Source organism: Dreissena polymorpha, chromosome 6 (genome assembly GCF_020536995.1).
Source record: "Dreissena polymorpha isolate Duluth1 chromosome 6, UMN_Dpol_1.0, whole genome shotgun sequence".
Taxonomy (NCBI): Eukaryota; Metazoa; Mollusca; class Bivalvia; order Myida; family Dreissenidae; genus Dreissena; species Dreissena polymorpha.
In genome coordinates, this window is record NC_068360.1 from 77,756,125 (window position 1) to 77,777,119 (window position 20,995).

At 37.2% G+C, this 20,995-nt stretch overlaps 2 protein-coding genes across 4 annotated transcripts; both read right to left on the minus strand.

Annotated features, from left to right (window-relative positions):
• Positions 1 to 752: 752 nt before the first annotated feature.
• LOC127836389 (complement C1q-like protein 4) lies at positions 753 to 4,985 on the minus strand. 2 transcript variants are annotated; one of them, XM_052363000.1, is made up of 6 exons: positions 4,793 to 4,985; positions 4,502 to 4,683; positions 3,683 to 3,759; positions 2,483 to 2,626; positions 1,538 to 1,768; positions 753 to 867 (listed from the first exon to the last, which is right to left on the minus strand). In XM_052363000.1, exons 1-5 carry the CDS (start codon positions 4,906 to 4,908, stop codon positions 1,571 to 1,573), a joined length of 717 nt encoding a protein of 238 aa, XP_052218960.1. In that variant the 5' UTR covers positions 4,909 to 4,985; the 3' UTR covers positions 753 to 867; positions 1,538 to 1,570. The 2 variants fall into 2 exon arrangements, with proteins under 2 accessions (XP_052218960.1, XP_052218959.1); XM_052362999.1 differs by lacking the exon at positions 753 to 867 and having other exon boundaries at positions 893 to 1,768.
• Positions 4,986 to 7,885: 2,900 nt separating this feature from the next.
• Positions 7,886 to 19,735, minus strand: LOC127835266 (uncharacterized). Of its 2 annotated transcripts, none has more exons than XM_052361605.1 (7): positions 19,599 to 19,735; positions 18,887 to 19,089; positions 18,363 to 18,479; positions 16,646 to 16,910; positions 14,282 to 14,596; positions 11,672 to 11,835; positions 7,886 to 9,321 (listed from the first exon to the last, which is right to left on the minus strand). In XM_052361605.1, the coding sequence occupies exons 1-7, from the start codon at positions 19,634 to 19,636 to the stop codon at positions 9,164 to 9,166; spliced, it is 1,260 nt and encodes a 419-aa protein (XP_052217565.1). In that variant the 5' UTR covers positions 19,637 to 19,735; the 3' UTR covers positions 7,886 to 9,163. The 2 variants fall into 2 exon arrangements, with proteins under 2 accessions (XP_052217565.1, XP_052217564.1); XM_052361604.1 differs by lacking the exon at positions 19,599 to 19,735 and adding an exon at positions 19,288 to 19,391.
• Between the last annotated feature and the right edge of the window lie 1,260 nt (positions 19,736 to 20,995).

Consider the following 20,995-nt stretch of genomic DNA (forward strand, 5'->3'; position numbering starts at 1 on the left):
AATGTGAAGTATCAAGCCAATGGGTTCCTCCTTCGCAAGTTCTTGATCAGAATCAGTTTTCACTCTTAGTGTGACAGTGACCTTGACCTATGACCTAGTGACCCCAATTTCAATAGTGGTCATAAACAGTCAAAGGTCAATGCATATAAGAAGGCCAATGAATATAAGAAGTATCAAGCCAATTTGTCAATCCCTTCACAAGTTATTGATCCGAAACGAACTGCTCTACCAACAGACCAACCGACCGACATCCAGCAAAACAATAAACCCGCTCGTCTTCCTCCTTGGGGGGGGGGGGACATACTTCATTTGAATTAAATTTGTGTGAAGGGCATCGCGAGGTGTAATGCTGGCATTGATTTGAAAAAACTACTAACGTAGCATGCCATTTCATAGCTACTTCTTACACGGTCATTCAACTTTGACTAGAAAAAAAGAAACGCCTAAGAGTTTACAAAATATCATATTTGCGTGACAACAAAATGTCGTTTTTCGCTCCATTCGTAAAATGCTTGGTTCAAAAGCATGTAAGTTGATCACCCGTGTCTTTAAATACTCAGGCAGTGGTTCAAAGATGCTCACACTTTTACAAGGGCATGAACATCTAAGCACACAACAGCATTACGAACAAACGCACCGACACAACCAACAAAAACTACAAAAACTAAACAACAACTCAGACCACGCCGGTCATCTGGATACCTCGATATACGGATGACACTTCGATAACAGAGAAAAACAACAGCCACGCATGAGAGGTAAGCTCCTATGTTTCACTTTCTTCACAAAGTCGTTTTTAAGACACGGTACAGGGTGGAGTTGATAAAGTGTATGTCCTTTTGTTCCCGAATGGTTTTTCTGTTGGTTCTATTGGGGAATAAGACAACTCGTATTAGCTGAACAAATATTTATGTATAATAATATACAACGTGTATTTTAAATATAACAAAGATGTTCTACCTTGGCAAGTGAAGCGTCGAATGACAGATTTCATCATTCGATGCACGATATTATCATTGAACACCTACCAAATAGTGCATGGGAAAAGGGAGGAGCGATATGAGTGTTAGTCAAGTTTAAAACGTGAAACTGTATTGATCAGGTTTACCGCACGTATTAAACCGAAAGAGTAACAACCTTAACGACTTTATTGAACAAGTTACGTATCAATGTTTATAATAAGAAGTTTTAAAATAACTGCAGTTATTATCAGTTATGTTAAGAAAAGTCCTCATTTACATTTTTAATTATTTATAGATTTCAGAGAATGTCAGCTAAGCGATGGATGACAGAGAATGTCAGATGAATACTAAATCCAAGTTTGCGGTGTCCCAGCGTCGATACCCACTTTTGGAATGTTCTCAAAATCTTGTCACAAGACTCCAATTTATGGTTCCAACCAGGAAAATGTCTAGAACGTTTCTCAATAAGCCGGAGGCTTTTGATGTAATCGATCGAACTAAAAGTACTCAAAGGGCTACGGGTTAGAATGTGCCTAAACGCGGTATTGATTAAGTTAAACACAAACTTTGCTTACGTGGACATTGTACTATTATTAAAAACATCCAGATCATGCGTGAAGAAATACCCCGGTGAAGCTAGTGGCATGTAACCCCGTTGATCCGTCCACGTGATCGTTCGCGCCTCGGTTGGCCAGCCACACAGCGTCCCCAACATTCAGACGTAAAACCACAGTGTTTCCGCCCTGTAGCTCCTGGACTTGGTGATGCGCATCCACCGCTCCGTCTTCAGTGTTCCTGGCATTTACCTAGTGTATAAGTTAAGAACGGATGAAAATTTTTGCACAATAATTATTTTTTATGAAGAAATAAAAATGCGAAAAACATGTACAATGTACATCTGAATACTTCACAATAAAAATTTGTATGTTCCATCATTCGTTATTTCATATTTTGATATATTCATTTTTCATTAAATTTGTATTGGTTTTACCAAAAGGTCATTTTGGCCATGATTTTATAAATTTTAAGTTCACAAGTTCAAAATATAAGCCTTTATTTTATTGTTCAAATCTAAGTAAATTTGTCAGCACATGTATGCACGTGGTTGCCCCATTTTAAGTTTATGTGAATACTATTAATTTATTTAGGATGATGTCACAAAAAATATATTAATCAGAGCTTCTACGATAAACCCTGAAAAGTCTATATTTGTGTCGTGAACTGACAAAACTGGGCATAATGCATGTGCGTAAAGTGTCGTCCCAGATTAGCCTGTGCAGTCCGCACAGGCTAATCAGGGACGACACTTTCCGCCTAAACTTGATCTTCGGTAAGGAGGGACATCCTTGAAACTAAAAATACCATAAAAGCGGAAAGTGTCGTCCCTGATTAGCCTGTGTGGACTGCACAGGCTAATCTGGGACGACACTTTACGCACATGCATTAAGCCCAGTTTTGTCAGAACATGACTCATTTATTCAGATGATATATATGCAACACAATACAATTTCTTTGCTCACCACGAGGTCGACCCAGGCACCAGTTACAGTGTTGTCCGACACCCCCATTACCATAACCTCGAACGAGAACAGGTAGAGGCCCGCCATAGGACAGGTGAACATTCCCGTGTAAACATTGTACCCGTTACCTTCATTGATGATTGCCTGAAATATTAAGTTTTATGTTATGCTTATAATTGGATCACTGGTGATTTGAGATTGGCATCTTGGTGGTTTTGTTCCCGATTAAATACATTTGAATATACTAAAAAGTTTAAACGTAGCGTCACCGATAAGGCGCGTTTAACTGTTAAGGTTCCTGTACAACGTTATCTATTTTATCTTTGATGTCTCATGAACGTTAACAATCCCTCAAGTTATGTGACATTTTTAAAATCATATACTGACAAAATACTCTAATTTGATCCTAAAGACACTTTACATGTTGGCATATTCCTATCATGGGTTTTCACTCGTCTTGGTTTTGTGAAAATTGATTGAGAATTAAATGTGAAATTATGAAAAACGTTGCCTTACTTTAACGTTCATGTGACCCTTTCTGGTTAAAGATCGTGTGGTACGGATACCTTGGTCAATATTTTTACGCCAAATCTTCTTGCTTGAACAATAAAAACAAAAGGGCGTATAAAATGTAGAAACAACAAGAGATGTGTTTGTCAGAAACACAATGCCCCCTATTGCGCCGCTTTGAAGCCATATATTTAACCTTTGACCTTGAAGGATGACCTTGACCTTTCACCACTCAAAATGTGCTGCTCCATGAGATACACATGCATGCCAAGTATCAAGTTACTATCTTCAATATTGCAAAAGTTATCGCAAAACTTTAACCAAGGTAAAAGTTTTGATGACAGACAGAATGACAGACAGAATGATAGACATACAGGCCAAAAACAATATACCCCCGATCATTCGATCCGGGGGCATAAAAATAAAACGAAGTTGGTAAAATAGTCATCATCCTAAAAATAACGTTCATTTTAATGTGTTCGTTAACTGCTTATTAGTATAAACACATTCGAAATCAATTATAACATAAAACGTTATATAAAACAAATATATTTAATCAACAAATTATAAACATTATGTCAATTGACTCCTTATCTTGGAATTCGCCAATGATATTGACAAATATTCACGGAAAGTAAAAAGCAAAGTTGATATTGTGTGACACGACAAAAAGAAACGTTTACTTTTTACCTGATCGAACACAATTGTCTGTCCTGCGCCCAAATTACTGTTGTGACTGAGGTATACTGAGAACGCAGGCATGACGCCTGTAACATAACATGTTTCTAATATATACACATGTATCGTATAACAAAATAACTGCCGTTTGTTATTTAATTCGGTCATAACGTTTTGTTTGATTCATGTGCAATTTAATTACTAGAATATAATGCAATACTTTTTCCAATACATGTCCATACAGAACACAATTATGTCCCCATTCCTTTCTTGCATGTTTTGTTACTTAAACGCAATATTCATACGGCCTCTTCTCGAATGCGCCTGATTTTGCTTCGCAAATGTGAAATGATTAGTTGTACTTATTTGTGCGTTCACAATTGTCAAATGTGTTTGTAAACTCCTGAATCAAATGTATGGACGTGTGTTGCATCTCTGCATGATCGCTTTGTTGTATTAGGACTATTGGGTAACTGAATAAGAACACGTCTATAGCAGAGAAGATGAGCCGTATATACTAGAAACATTGTAATATATTAGCGTTTAATACTACTGGTTGAATCTTTTTTGTAAAGCTTGTCTCCGACGGTACAGTACAATTGAATCTTCTCAATGACTGGTGAATATTTCAGATACAACTAATCTTCTATGGTACATTTATGTTGAATAATTTCTGGTACAGTTGAATCTTCTTTGGTGCAGTTGAATTTTCTCTGATATAGATGTGTACTCACTACGTCGAAGTTTCCAAACACATAAAAGCTTACAACCGTTAAAATCGACCAAATGTCCAAACAGATAAAACACACAAACATATGTTTCAAAGCTTACCACTTTGTCTCTTTTTGACTGAGTGTACTCTGGATCCAACGTGGTCAGTTCTGGGTACTAGAGTTTTGAGTGTTTCCTCTAGCCTTCGAACTGAATCTTCCAGTGCAAGTATGACATCCTCCTTTTTTGCCAATTTCTCCTCAAGCTGTGAAATTCTTTTCATTTGCGTCGTACTTTCGAATCTAAAATATTAATTTTATTTAATTTTTTTTTACTAAAGTGTTTTTCCCTTAAATGTCAACAAGGGAATATCTATTCAAATACAAATAATTGAATATAATCCGCATTTACCTGTACGATTCCTTTAAAGCCAACAGCTCTTTTTGAAGGCCTTCTAGCGTCAAAATATTGACGTTGCCCAATGCATCGTTAGTAAGAACGGCGAGGAATAGTATTTGTAGAATCATATTTGAAAATCCTGTGTCGCGTAATGCATGCGTTCGAATGTTTAGTCCGGTCGTTTAACTTGTACATGTGTTACATATCTATCTAGGACACTATGCAAACATCTCTGATAAGTGTCTGCTATAGTGAGGATAATTGCAATCAGTGACGACACTTTCCGCTTTTATTGTATTGTCCGTTTAAACGAAGTCTCTTCTTAGCTAAACTCCATCTTATGAGGAAAATGTCGTCCCTGATTAGTATGTTCGGACTGCACATGCTAATCGGGCTACCACTTTAAGCAAATACATATAACATTGGTTTCCCAGAGAGAACCTCGATATGAAGATTTCGATGTAGGTTCGGATCCTCCAGTGGCATTTTTTGTCAAGTTTAATATCTTTACATAAATCAAATACATACTATTCGTTTGTTAACATTTTTTATTTTTTATGTCGATTTGTATTTCTTTTACTATATATATTCATTAATGTGAATTTTCTACTGACAATATTTTAACCTAATTAGAAGCCGTGTTAATCAAATCGTAATTATAAGTATCAGTTTGAACTCAACTACATTTTTTTACATTCATAGTACTGCTGGCCAAGCTAATCAAGCGCCTCCCTCATACTCGCTGGTCGTTTCCGTTTAGTCACAGAACAGACAACTTTCCAGATGGATCACATATCTGTCAAGAATATGGTCACATCAATATCCGTCTACCAATCAATCTCTGTAAGACACGTTGAGCACAAACACTACATTCCCAGACCCGATAACAAATTCAGTGATTCATATGGGTGTTTTTTTCGTCTACAAATGTATTGTTGTTAGTTTGCTGTCCGACCTTCGTGTTTCTTTAAACTTTCATTGTTTTTGGTTGGTGAAGGTTTTTATGCCCCCCTTCGAAGAAGAGGGGGTATATTGCTTTGCTCATGTCGGTCTGTCGGTCGGTCGGTCTGTCGGTCCGTCCAGGTGGTTGTCAGACGATAACTCAAGAACGCTTGGGCCTAGGATCATGAAACATCATAGATACATTGATCATGACTCGCAGATGACCCCTATTGATTTTGAGGTCACTAGGTCAAGGTCACGGTGACCCGAAATAGTAAAATGGTTTTTGAATGATAACTCAAGAACGCATACGCCTAGGATCATGAAACTTCATGGGTAGATTGATCATATTTTGCAGATGATCCCTATTGATTTTGAGGTCACTAGGTCAAAGGTCAAAGTCACGGTGACCCGAAATAGTAAAATGGTTTTGGGATGATAACTCGAGAACGCATTCGCCTAGGATCATGAAACTTCATAGGTAGATTGATCATGACTTGCAGATGACCTCTATTGATTTTGAGGTCACAAGGTCAAAGGTCAAGGTCACGGTGACCTGAAATAGTAAAATGATTTTCGGATGATAACTCAAGTACGCTTTTGCCTAGGATCATGACACTTCATAGGAACATTGATCGTGACTCGCAGATGACCCCTATTGATTTTTAGGTCACTAGTTAACATTTATTTTTACTTGATTTTTTTAACGGTTCGCTTTGAGGAATTATGCATTAACAAAGCAAAGAAATGGGGGAAAATTATTCAAGGTAGGCAATTCTGCTTTCAGCATTCCCATGTTAGAATTTCTTCACGCTGTAGCCGCAGTCGGTCCAGTATAACAACCTTTGTACGATAGTTCTATCCGATATTGATATTTACCCACTTTGTGTAATACACGATATACATACTTATGTTCATAACGATAAAAAATTGTGAATGTATGTTTAAAGAAATAATACACTAAGTGGAGCTCGAACTCAAACCAATAGCTATATTATTCCCTATTTCTGGACGAGTCAAATATTTAAATTACATAATACCAGTATTTTTTGTATAGCACTTAGGCCCAATAAAAATTATTGGTCTTCGTTGGCTCAGGTACAACTTTAAAAGTAACTCGAGTACTCCTTAGCATACTATATGGTACTCCTATCATCATCTCCTATGTATACTTCTTGGTGGCCCAGGTACTGAAAATACGTTTTAAGCCATCCAACCATACTCCGTGAATCTTTAAAGTATATTTTCCGTGGATTGGGTACTTTATATTATATGATTACAGTGTACCCGGGTTACTGGTAAGTAGTACCTGAGCCGACAATAAACAATCGAGCATTTTCATAGACTAACAACTAGAAGTGTGAATTTAACATATTTTTTTTTTTCATTACCGTTAAGCGATATTTTTAAAAAAATATATGATTCATGCCGTGGTTCATCAAGATCTGCAGAATTAAAAATTTATAACAATACCAATCTAATTATATTCCAAACATTTAGTATACACATTTGTTCTTTATATTATGTGAATGCCACATTTCACATCAATAGCATCGTACGTAAACTTAATTCATTCCATATAATTTAATCACAGTTCTGACTACAATACACAGTCTTTTGACATAACATTGTGTTGTAATCTGCAAGAAACTTTTCTTCCTATAACGTCTTCTATTGCTATTTCATATTAGTTGCCAGAATAATTTGTATTTCCAATACAAATGTTCAATCCGCATTACTAACTTGACATAAAAATGTGATTGACCTGGAACTTAAAGGAAAAACATGTACAAAAAGGTAATTATAATAACTGGAATAATACTCTAGTATGGTGTTCTGCCAACAAGTATAAATCTAATTGGTTGTGTGAAGGAGCATCATACTCTAGACGAATGGCAACCAATTTAACTGATACATGTTTTCAGAACATCATACTAATCTGTTATCATCTTCTTTAATTATATAGCTGGTGTAAAGAAAAAATAAACCATCTTAAATAGTTCAATGTATACAGATTGCACTCAGGATATTATCATGAATGATAATTATAATAACAAAGGATTTACGGTTATAATATTTGATCCTATAAACTTATGTACATAGAGGGAAATACTCTGGTTCAAAACAAACAGGCAAACTGACACTATAACAAAGCAAAGTGTCTCAAAGGTCTTAGCCTGTTTTATTCAACAATATATTGGTTTTTACATCTTTGTATTTCTGTTGTACGTCCTGCCCCTTATTGAATCTATTACACATAGTATACATAAGTTATTAATAACAAGGGCTGTTTGTAAAACATGCATGCCCCCCATACGGGCTCTCAGTTGTAGTGACAGCCATTGTGTGAATATGTTTTTGTCACAGTGACCTTGACCTTTGACCTAGCGACCTGAAAATCTTTAGGGGTCATCTTCGAGTCATGATCAATGTACCTATGAAGTTTCATGATCCTAGCCATAAGCGTTCTTGAGTTATCATCGGGAAACCATTTTACTATTTCGGGTCACCGTGACCTTGACCTTTGACCCAGTGACCTGAAAATCAATAGGAGTTATCTGCCAGTCATGATTAATGTACCTATGAAGTTTCATGATCCTATCCATAAGCGTTCTTGAGTTATCATCCGGAAACCATTTTACTATTTCGGGTCACTGTGACCTTGACCTTTGACCTAGTGACCTGAAAATCAATAGGGGTCATCTGCGAGTCATGATCAATGTACCTATTAAGTTTCATGATCCTAGGCCTAAGCGTTCTTGAGTTATCATCCGGAAACCATTTTACTATTTCGGGTCACCGTGACCTTGACCTTTGACCTTCGACCTGAAAATCAATAGGGGTCATCAGCAAGCCATGATCAATCTACCCATTAAGTTTCATGATCCTAGGCCTAAGCGTTCTTGAGTTATCATCCTGAAACCATTTTACTATTTCGGGTCACCGTGACCTTGACCTTTGACCTTGTGACCTGAAAATCAATAGGGGTCATCTGCGAGTCATGATCAATCTACCTATCAAGTTTCATGATCCTAGGCATAAGCTTTCTTGAGTTATCATCTGGAAACCATTTTACTATTTCGGGTCACCGTTACCTTGACCTTTGACCTATGACCTCATAATCAATAGGGGTCATCTGCGAGTCATGATCAATGTACCTATGAAGTTTCATGATCCTAGGCCCAAGCGTTCTTGAGTTATCATCTGACAACCACCTGGTGGACGGACCGACAGACCGACCGACTGACCGACATGAGCAAAGCAATATACCCCCTCTTCTTCGAAGGGGGGCATAAATATTAGATTTTTGAAGACTAGTTCATCTGTTCCAACAAATCCTCAACACTGTCTTTCCAACATAGGCCTTCTTTGTATTTCTGAGGTATGGAGCTTCCCTTGTTGATTCTAATACAAATGCCATACACAACTAACTAACAAATGTTACATTTTTGAAGAATTGTTCATCTGTTGTAACAAGTCCATCACACTGTCTTTGAAGTAAAGTCTGTCTTTGTATTTCTGTGGTATGTCCCTCCCCTTGTTGGCAGCATGTGCCCCCAGTAAAGCCCCTAACGCTGCACCCCTGTGACAATTCTCACCTGGAGAGAAGAAACCATAAACCCTTTACCACTAAGATAAGTATTTTTATGCATTTGTAGTCCCTTAGAAAGTTAAATTCAATCAAATTCCTTTCTTACTAAATTCAAGTTTTAAAGGCTTCAATTCCAACCCTTAGATACTGATGAACAGCAAACAGCATAAAACCTGAACAGACTGCGAGTTAGTTGCTGTTCTGGTTTTATGCTGGTTGCACAAAAGCCATTTTCACTTTGCTTCTGAGAGGGAAAGGGTTAGATAACAATTTTTAAGGTAAATGAGGCTTGATCAATAAAAAATCAACTTAATACATGTGCATTCATTGTTGTCCCAGAAAAGCCTGTGCAGTGGTTTTATTGTATTTCTTTAAAAGGTAGTCACTCCTTTGCCATAATTCCATTAAAGTTGAAAGGATCGTCCCTGATTATCTGTACGCACATGTTTATACATTTGTAAATAGAGATAACAATTTCTGAAGTATGTCCCTCCCCTTTTTGGCCCCATGTGCACCATGCAAAGTCTCTTACAATTGCTGTAATGCCATGCATTAAATGTCTAATGTCTGTTTTCATTCATTATAAATTAGTGAACTAAAGCTTAAAAACTACAGACTATTTGCTAGTTTTAACTTTATGTAATGATTAAAGTCAGTTTTGACTCAAGTACAAATTTTGTAGTTTTAATACAAAATTGCATGTTATGTAATTGGAAAAATTAAAATAAGTATGGTGACCCGATGTTTTTATTTGCAGCAAATTTAAATCTAATATTGGGGAAAAAAACAAGAGCTGTCAGAGGACAGCGCGCTTGACTATTCGAGTGCTTGACAGTATAACGTAAGCCATCATGGGGAAATTGTTCATATTCAATTATTTATAAGACGATCTTTCAAAAATAAAAAAAGGAAAAAAAAAAAAATTGGGGGGTGGGGGGGGGGGGGGGGGGGGAAGGGGAGGAGGGGGGTGAGAGGGGGGTATAATGTGGGGTGTGGTAATTTAGTACATGATGTTTAGAAAAAAATAATTGGGGGGTTGGAGGGGGGGTAGGGGGGGGTGAGAGGGGGGGGGTATAATGTGGGGTGGGGTAATTTATTAGATGATGTTTAAAAAGAAAAAATGGGGGGGGGTGAGGATGGGGGGATTTTACAAATTCGGGTCACCGTGACCTTGACCTTTGACCTAGTGACCTGAAATCAATAGGGGTCATCTGCGAGTCATGATCAATGTACCTATGAAGATTCATGATCCTAGGCATAAGCGTTCTTGAGTTATCATCCGGACACCATTTTACTATTTCGGGTCATCGTGACCTTGACCTTTGACCTAGTGACCTGAAAATCAATAGGGGTCATCTGCCAGCCATTATCAATCTACCTATGAAGTTTCATGATCCTAGGCATAAGCGTTCTTCAGTTATCATCCAGAAACCATTTTACTATTTCCGGTCACTGTGACCTTGACCTTTGACCTAGTGACCTGAAAATCAATAGGGGTCATCTGCGAGTCATGATTCAATCAACCTATCAAGTTTCATGATCCTAGGCCTAAGCGTTCTTGAGTTATCATCCCAAAACCATTTTACTTTTTCGGGTCACTGTGACCTTGACCTTTGACCTAGTGACCTGAAAATCAATAGGGGTCATCTGCCAGTCATGATCAATCTATCTATCAAGTTTCATGATCCTAGGCCTAAGCGTTCTTGAGTTATCATCTGGAAACCCTTTTACTATTTCGGGTCATCGTGACCTTGACCTTTGACCTAGTTACCTCCAAATCAATCGGGGTCATCTGCCATTCATGATCAATGTACCTATGAAGTTTCATGATCCTAGGCCCAAGCGTTCTTGAGTTATCATATGGAAACCACCTGGTGGACGGACCGACCGACAGACCGACCGACCGACAGACCAACTGACATGTGCAAAGCAATATACCCCCTCTTCTTCGAAGGGGGGCCTAATAATTGGGGTAGTACGAAAACTTTAACATTTGCACGCTAACGCTAACGCAGACGATAACGCCGACACCAGGGTGAGTAGGATAGCTCCACTATATATTTTTCATATATAATAGTCGAGCTAACAAAATTGCTGCACCATCCCTTTATTATTGTCTATTGACAAATAAATAGCTTAATAGAAAATTATGTTTTCAGTACAATCTAACAGGGGTCTGACCAGACTCGTCTGACTACATAAACCCACTTCAATACTTAACTACCTCCACAGTTGGCGTTCATCAGAGACAAAATATATTCTGACTAGATAAAACCACTTCAATTATGTTATAGTACAATTCTAATGTGGGTAAGATCACGCATATTCTGACTACATAAACCCACTTCAGTACTTACCTCCACAGTTGGCGTTCATCAGGATGCCCCCTTCAAAATCGTCGGCGAAGGCATAAGCCAGCATCAGCATGGAGCTGAGGGCCCCCTCGATGTAGCAGGCCATACCCAGGTCAGACACCGCTGATTGGTACTCCTCAAGTCTACCCGTAGAGCCGGCAGGGTGCCTAGAAAACGACAAGGACAAATGGACTGCATTCTGGGAAATCTGGGCTTAATGCAGGTGCCTAATGTGTTGTCCCAGATTAGCATGTGCTGACAAGAAGCACCAATGAGTAATTTTCTGTGAAAACTGGGCTTAATGCAGGTGCGTACTGTGTTGTTTCAGGTTAGCCTTTGTGGACATGAAGCACCAATGAGTAATGTTCTGTGAAAACTGGGCTTAATGCAGGTGCGTACTGTGTTGTTTCAGGTTAGCCTTTGCAGACAAGAAGCACAAATGAGCAATGTTCTTGGAAAACGCGGCTTACAGCATGAGCATAAAGTGTTGTCTCAGATTAGCCTTTGCAGCCTACATAGGCTGATAAAGGACGACACTTTTTGCCTTTTAAGTATTTTTTGTCCCTGGTTAGCATGTGAAAACTACACAGGCTCATCTGAAACAACACTTATGCATATGAGTTAAGCTTTGTTTTCTTGGAAAGCGACTCAAATAATAAATGGACAATATTTCCATTAGCCTTACAGATCAGAAGTTATTTTTCATTTCCTATGTTATTTTTTCTTTCCAATCAATCAGCAAACTAAAATCGTGTAAAATTATATGGATTTGCAATTTATTGATCAAAATGCATATTTCACAAGATAGTTTTGACGATCCTGAAGCAAATGAAAGTATAAAGTACACAAAGTATGTAGCTTAGCGTACAGTATAGATTACATTTGTTCTGTGTGTGTCTCTGAACATGAACCTCCGCCCTGCCCTTCTTAGGGCCCCCCCTGCCCTTAAAAAAATAAATATATATTTATTTTTTTACATATGATAATTAAAACATCTCTTACAAGTAATTAATTTATTTCTCATTGTAGACATTATATTTAAATGGTTTAATATTAACGGGAATAATATATTCTAACAATTATTAATAACATATAAATTAACATGCAACAGGAAGCATTCCAGAAAAGCCCACGTGCTCGAAAGTGCCCTTTTGTCTTAAGCCACAACAAAATAATACCATTTTTGTCGGCTTTGCTCATTTGCCAAACATTGTACATTAAAATCGTAAAAGAAAACAAGATGTGTTTGTGAAACACAATGTCCCCCTATATGATGTTTGACATTGTAGGATGACCTTGACCTTGTGAAGGATGACCTTGGCCTTGACCTTTCACCACTCAAAATGTGCAGCTCCATGAGATACACATGCATGCCAAATATCAAGCTGCTATCTTCAATATTGCAAAAGTATTAATAAAATAAGCCATTTGGGCCACATATATTTGACCTCTGACCTTGAAGGATGACCTTGACCTTGACCTTTCACCACTCAAAGTGAGCAGCTCCATGAGATGCACATGCATGCCAAATATCAAGTTGCTATCTTCAATATTGCAAAAGTATTCATAAAATGAGCGATTTTGGCCACATATAATTGACCTCTGACCTTGAAGGATGACCTTGACCTTGACCTTTCACCACTCAAAATGTGCAGCTCCATGAGATACACATGCATGCCAAATATCAAGTTGCTATCTTCAATATTGCAAAAGAATTCATAAAATGAGCGATTTTGGCCACATATATTTGACCTCTGACCTTGAAGGATGAGCTTGACCTTGACCTTTCACCACTCAAAATGTGCAGCTTCATGAGATAAACATGCATGCCAAATATGAAGTTGCTATCTTCAATATAGCAAAAGTTATTGCAAAATGTTAAAGTTGGCGCAAACAGACAGACCAACAGACCAACAGACAGACCAACAGACAGACCAACAGACAGACCAACAGACAGGGCAAAAACAGCATGTCCCCCACTACTATAGTGGGGGACATAAAAAGGAAAAGAAAAGTATATAGCTCTTACAAGGTTTAATTATGTCCCTCATCCCAGTTTCCCCTTTCATGATATTTAAGGAACACATTAAACAAACAAACGCTCATGTCCAGTGTATTTTGCAAAAATCACAAATATAGGGCAACGGCTAAAATGGACCAGATTGAACTAAGAGGTTGTTTTCTTTTTGAATAAATAAAGCTTATATTAAGGTCAGCAGAAATGTTCAACTACTGTGTACAATTTTTTAATTCTTCCCTTTATGCTTAAATCTTATATCGAGAATTGTCATTGCTCTTAACTTTGCGGGGCCTAATTGGTAAATCCTGATTCATTTGTTTTTGCCTTACAAAAAACAAGATTTTTAAATAAAAAAAGCAACATTTTTTTTTGTCATCTTACATATGCCATTTAAGCATAAATTGACATGTTTTTGGGTAGATATAAAGACAAGACATTGAACTATATTTAATAACATCATATTTCATACAGCCTTGCATTTTATCTACCAGTGAGCCAGTGAATAATTTCTCATGTGCTAGAACATTGAACAAATTTATTTCATCAGTAAGGCCACCTTCTTTCAATGGGGGAATACAAAACTCATTACTCACGCTGCAGCATTCTCTGCGTATCTTAGAACTATTTCCCGTTTCCGTGGGCCACCAAGCTCTGAGTGACTGAGCGCTTGCAATACCTCCTGCTTGAGGTCCCGTCCATTTATCACAGCGTGTAAGAGACGCGCGTAGATGTCAATGAATGGCGTGAGTGCCCGCTCCGGGTGGGTACACTTTATAAAGTCAATGGTCGACCTTGCGCAGTCGTTTTCTGATTTGTGCGAGTTTCTGAGTATCCAAGGTAATGCTGGGACGAGTGCACCAATTACCACAAGCTGTGAGTCAGACTTCCCTTTCGTTTTTTCTTTATATCTACAACATGAAAAGAAGACCAAGATGGAATGATTGCTGGTTCCAAGCTGCAACAACAAGACAGAACTCCTTACCACAAACACACAGTAATTTATTTATGGACAGTGACTAGTTTCGAAAATGGGTCAAAGAACAAACGCATATTACAAACAAACAATTGAGAAAATAAGAAAATAAAATAGGGGCACAACAAGGTCTTTTAGGGATCACATGGGTATACCATTCCAGGCCTAGATTGCTCAACTGTCAAATGAGGAATGGTCAGCTTTGTTCACATGATTTAAACACAAAACCAGGCCACGTGTTCACAAAACGATTGTGCAATCGAAAATCGATTTTAACTGACATCGATTTTCATTTTTGCCTATCAACTACAATGGAAATCCATTTTCAATGACAAGCAAAATCGATTTTCGATTGAAAAAAATGTTTTGTGAACACAGGAAAAGGTTAAAGGCGGACACCAAATCCACTCTGCCACAGCAACAAGGAGGTCACAGGTTTGATGCCTATGGTGGGAGCGTTCTTTAGATCCCCCAATAGACTCCAAGTACTGTTTCTAGTCCCAGGAAACAACTTTAGAGCGTTTCATATAAACCTTAGGCTTCAATGCAATCAAGCCAAAATAAGTAGGTTTAAACTAACCACAGAACCACTATATGTTACACATCAAATATTTATCCCTTGACCCTAGCGATTCCAGGGCTTATTGTGTAAGTGTTTACTTTTTATATGTCTGTATCAATCATGTAATCCCTGGAGCGTGTCCAATTTTGAGTTTTTTATATAGCATCCTGCTATAAAAGATTTCTGCGTTTTAAGCAAAGTTAATTTTTTTTTGTAATTTATCTTGTAAGTCATTATTTATCATGAAATACCTGTGGCATGGTGTGGCCAGTTTTGACCCCCCCCCCCCCCATCAAAAAGTACAGAAGTACTTTGTATAACATATTTGAGTCACAAACAGACAGATGGTGTATCCTTTAAAAGTACTTGTACTTTATTCTGGGGAGGGTGGGGAAGAATATTATCCTCGTTCTGGCAAAACTGAGCTCAAAGAATGTCCGTTAAGTGTCGTCCCTAATTAGCCTGATCAGACAGCACAGGCAAATCAAAGACAACACGTTCCCCTTTACAGGATTTTCATTTCAAAAACACACCCATCAAAGAATAATGTCATTAAAGTGGAAAGTTTCGTCCCTGATCAGCCAGTGTGGTCTATACTTTAGACATATGCATTGAGATAAGTTTTTCCTAGAACAAGGTTCATACAAGATGCGTTTGTGAAACACAATGTCCCCCTATATGATGTTTGACATTGTAGGATGACCTTGACCTTGTGAAGGATGACCTTGACCTTTCACCACTCAAAATGTGCAGCTCCATGAGATACACATGCATGCCAAATATCAAGTTGCTATCTTCAATATTGCATAAGTATTCATAAAATAAGCGATTTGGGCCACATATATTTGACCTCTGACCTTGAAGGATGACCTTGACCTTGACCTTTCACCACTCAAAATGAGCAGCTCCATGAGATGCACATGCATGCCAAATATCAAGTTGCTATCTTCAATATTGCAAAAGTATTCATAAAATGAGCGATTTTGGCCACATATAATTGACCTCTGACCTTAAAGGATGACCTTGACCTTGACCTTTCACCGCTCAAAATGTGCAGCTCCATGAGATACACATGCATGCCAAATATCAAGTTGCTATCTTCAATATTGCAAAAGTATTCATAACATGAGCGATTTTGGCCACATATATTTGACCTCTGACCTTGAAGGATGACCTTGACCTTGACCTTTCACCACTCATAATGTGCAGCTTCATGAAATACACATGCATGCCAAATATGAAGTTGCTATCTTCAATATAGCAAAAGTTATTGCAAAATGTTAAAGTTGGCGCAAACAGACAGACAGACCAACAGACCAACAGACAGACAGGGCAAAAACAATATGTCCCCCACTACTATAGTGGGGGACATAATAACAATAAAAAAAACTAAATAGACTAAGACCCAAAGTAAACATCTACCTGTTTTCTGTAAACTTTAGCAGATCCTTTGCAGTTGTGTACTTCTCATCAGCAGATGCCCAGTCCTTGAAGAAGGAGCGATGAAACGACTCTGCGTATGTGTCATTATGGGAACCGGGGGTGGTCATAAACTTCACATATCCCTCCAGTACGGCCCCTCTGACCTCTTCCTCAGATTTTGTGGCTTCTGGGTCGACCCTCTGCATGGTTTTAAGGAATTCCATGGCTGTTACCGCATTCAATGTGTTTTCGCCTGCTTTCATACCTTGAAAACATAATAATTAATTTTTATATTATTTTGTCTGATAAATTATAAACCTCATTTGCTATAGACACTCATGCTCTTAAATAATAACAACAAAGATTTTAATCATTTTATTTTAATCATCAGTTTGTTTGTGTGTTGAGATCTTAAGTGTCTATAACAAATGACGCTTCAATACAACCCAAAAAAAGATCACCAATTTCTTTATCACCACAACTTTTGACTAATTCTAATCTGTACATATTAACAACTGTGACATCATGTCATACAGCAATTGCAATTTCATTCACATAATTGTGACTGATATCACTTTGAATGGATTTGAAATTAGTTCACTTGTTTGTTTACACAGATAAAAAGTAGTTTTAGCAAAAAGTTTCAAGTTTTAGGGAAATAATATCCAGCTAAGTGCTGGTTGCCATAGTAATTAAGCTTAATGTTCAGGAATTAAACCACAAGGGCTATAGTCAGAGGCATCTGAACAAAACATAGCTGGACCTTATTCTTTATTCCACCACAAATTGTATAATTGGTCTGTATAATTGCAACTATTTCAATCTATACTCTGCACTAGAATGCCAAAAGCGTACACATTTGTTTCTGTTACGTCAATATATCATTTCAATTGATTTGGAATTCATTTGTCCACATCCAGACTGATTCAAGTGATGTCTTATGTGTTGTTTTCCACAGAGAAGCTTTATTTGTAATTTGTAGACTTACAAGTGTTCTCTATATTGATTAAATGTTTTGATCATAACAAGTTCGCTCACATCATAGGTCAAAGAACAAGCATTATATGAAACAATACATTGGAATTACCTGAGCTTCGATCAAAACATTAGGCTCCACCATAGATTTGTTTCAAAATAATCCTCTGTCATAAGAAAACAAGTTTCCAGTTGTGTTAGAATCACAACAAATTGCTATACTTAAGGCTCAACCTTGTCAACAGAAAGAAACTTCAGGTACCACTATGCAACAATCTTTGCTTTTAACAAGGTCAATGAATATCTTTTCAGAAATTTGTTGATATCTCTAATTCCAAAAAGTTAATTAGGCAATGTTATACATTCCATAAAAAATAAATAAAATTCAGGAAAATTGACATGTTTTTTTAAAGCCAAAAAAAAACCTTTGAAAGGAAAAGCTGAGCCATGTTTTTACATCTTGAACTTCATTCAACCATAATTTACATGCAGACATGCCGAGCTCCAAAGACTCCTGCATTCCTTGACAACAATATGATAACCAGAAAAAACAAGTTTATTTTTTTACTGATTAAACAACAAGCGCATCTGGTATACATAGATCAAGACAACTGTTATGCTAACTTCTTGGTTATAATTTCGACTTAGACACTCATGTGTGTTCAGACAATCTGTCTCTGATTTGAAAGTGAAATCCATATCAAACATCTAAATACCAAATATTTATATTCTATATTCATACCTTGATGATAGTGGATACTTCTGTCATTGGATTGCCAGAACTTCAGTTTGTCATGTAAAATCACATTACCAACAACAGCCTGGGATTTCGGATTCCAGCCGGTGCGACCAGACCCATCTATAAAAAGATAAGATTAATTTAATTATGGTTAGTACAGATGAAAACACTATCACATTATATTACAAAAGCTTTGAAAATTCATTTATAACAACACATTTCAAGATTTATTAGTACACAGCATCACGCATAGTTTTATTGTTAAATCTAATATAAACTAAAGACCAAGTTTAGTTGTTAAGTTTGCAGCTGAAAATAAATTATTTATTTAAGACAATCATACTCTATGTTGTTTGAGTAATAATTGTTCATCTAAATGTAAAAACTAGTGAAACTTTGATTTTTGATCTGACAAGTACAGGAAAAATGCACCAATTTCAATCAGATTAACTTTTTTTCCAAATTTGAACGACACAAAGTAAAAAGTTTGATTTAACGAAGCACCCTTATTATCAAAGCATACCTACCAACAGCAGACAAAGTCAAAATACTGGAAGGATGTTTCTTATTTGGTGCAACGAAGCCTGTCAGCCAGCCGCCATATCCAGCGTAGATATCTCGAGGATTATAGTACCAGTGTACGGGCATGGCTACAGCGTCAGCTGCCAGCATACCCCATATTGCTGCCTCTCTTGCTTTTATGACTTTCTCTGTCATTTTTATCATGGCACTGAAATAACGAAAAACTGTGCAAGTCAGTTTTGATTTTGTTTTAACAAATGTATTGACTACCAAAACAAACCTTTTAAATTAATTTTAATCCTTCATTATGTTTAAATGTCCACAATAAAATGTATGCTATTTTGAGAAAAAGTAGTCATGTGTTTTTCTTTCAATACTTAGCCCCTTTATGAATAGCAATACATACGTGTGGTGACCCGGAGTATCAGTAGCTGGGAGTTGGATAATTGCAACTAGTGCAGTCTTCAACAGTAATTTATTGCCAAATAAAGTCATCACAGCTTACACAATAAATTTTCGATTTATATAATAACTTGCCGCCAAATTTATTAGATTAACTTATTTCTGGCAAAATTTTGCAATTATGTGCAGCTGTTCAACTGTTGTAACTCCTAAACATTGTGAATGTCACTTAGCCACTGCTCATACATTTGTATAAATTTCCCCTATATTCAATGAAACATTTAACAAATTGAACGTATTTTAACTCAAACATACCTGCAAAGGTTCCGGGTTGAAATCTCACTTGCGATCATAGTTATATAAACTCCCGTGCAACCTTGACAGTGGGAATCGGCTTATATAAAAAACAATTCGGACAAAATTTCGGACACCCATGGGTATAACCAATCACCGTTAAAAATCGCCTTAATATCCAATACCGCTTTTTGGGTGACACATCACACTAATTTTGTATATGTCCCCGTGGTACCCAATCTTACTTTATGTATTAATAATGTGGCGTACCCTAAATCTAAGAAGTAACACTGGCTTATTTGAGATAAGAAAAAGTAAGTTATATTTTATAATTTATGTCAACATTCAGGCATTGTCCATGAAATTATTTGTTTGCGTTTTTATTTACGACATGTCTTAGCATTACTGCAGACTGCAGTATAGCGTTAAGTTTTGCTGATAAGCTCAAAAGCACACTCAAACTAACTGAGGTGTTTTACTAACTAACTACTAAGTAGCTAATTAATTTTGTAGATTATACTTTATTAAGTGACAAACCGCACATCATCTATTATTGTAAACTGTCCACAAGTATTCAGCTACAGATCAGTTTACCTTAGACTATCACATGCTACTCTGTCAAAGCAATCAATATCACAGTTCAAGTTCAAAGGTGAAATATTTCACTCAAACCAGATTTTCTGAAGTATGAAGCATTAAAATAGACTGAAAATTATTGTCATAAGACTGAATGACACACACAAAATACCAGGTGAAGGTCCTTTAAGAGGTAAAAGGAACGATTGTAAAATAACTTGGCTAACATACTAATAACCAGTCAGTGTCACACATAGCAAGGGACACTGCAACGCCACTAAACCAAGTTTTGGAACATTCTGGTAATTGATTTAATTTTGATTATTGTGCAATTCATAGCATCGTCTGCATTAATACCTGCATACAAACTTTCAGAGTAATACCTCCATCCAATCCGAAGTAATTATCCCCAAGCTCCAAATTGCAGCAGGGGGGATTATGTGGTTATCTCCGCCGTCTGTCTGTCCGTCCGTCCTGGCCACTATCTCCTCCTATACTATTAGCACTAGAATATTGAAACTTTAACACATGGTAGCTATGAGCATATGTGCGACAGTGTACTATTTGGAATTTTGATCTGACCCCTGGGCCAAAAGCTGCGGCGTGGAGATACGCGTCGGCTGCGTAGTTGACATTTCTAGTTGACTATGCACATTATTTTATTGTATGTAACAGTAACATTGACCTTGACCCAACTTGACCCAAATGTTATTCCAAACTAAGTATTCATGTAAGATACCTACTTACACAATTTCAGCAAAACATTTCCATCAAAATTTACTATCAGCTTGACCTTGCCCTTACATAGAATAACCCCAAACGGACTTCCAAAGTAGGTGTAG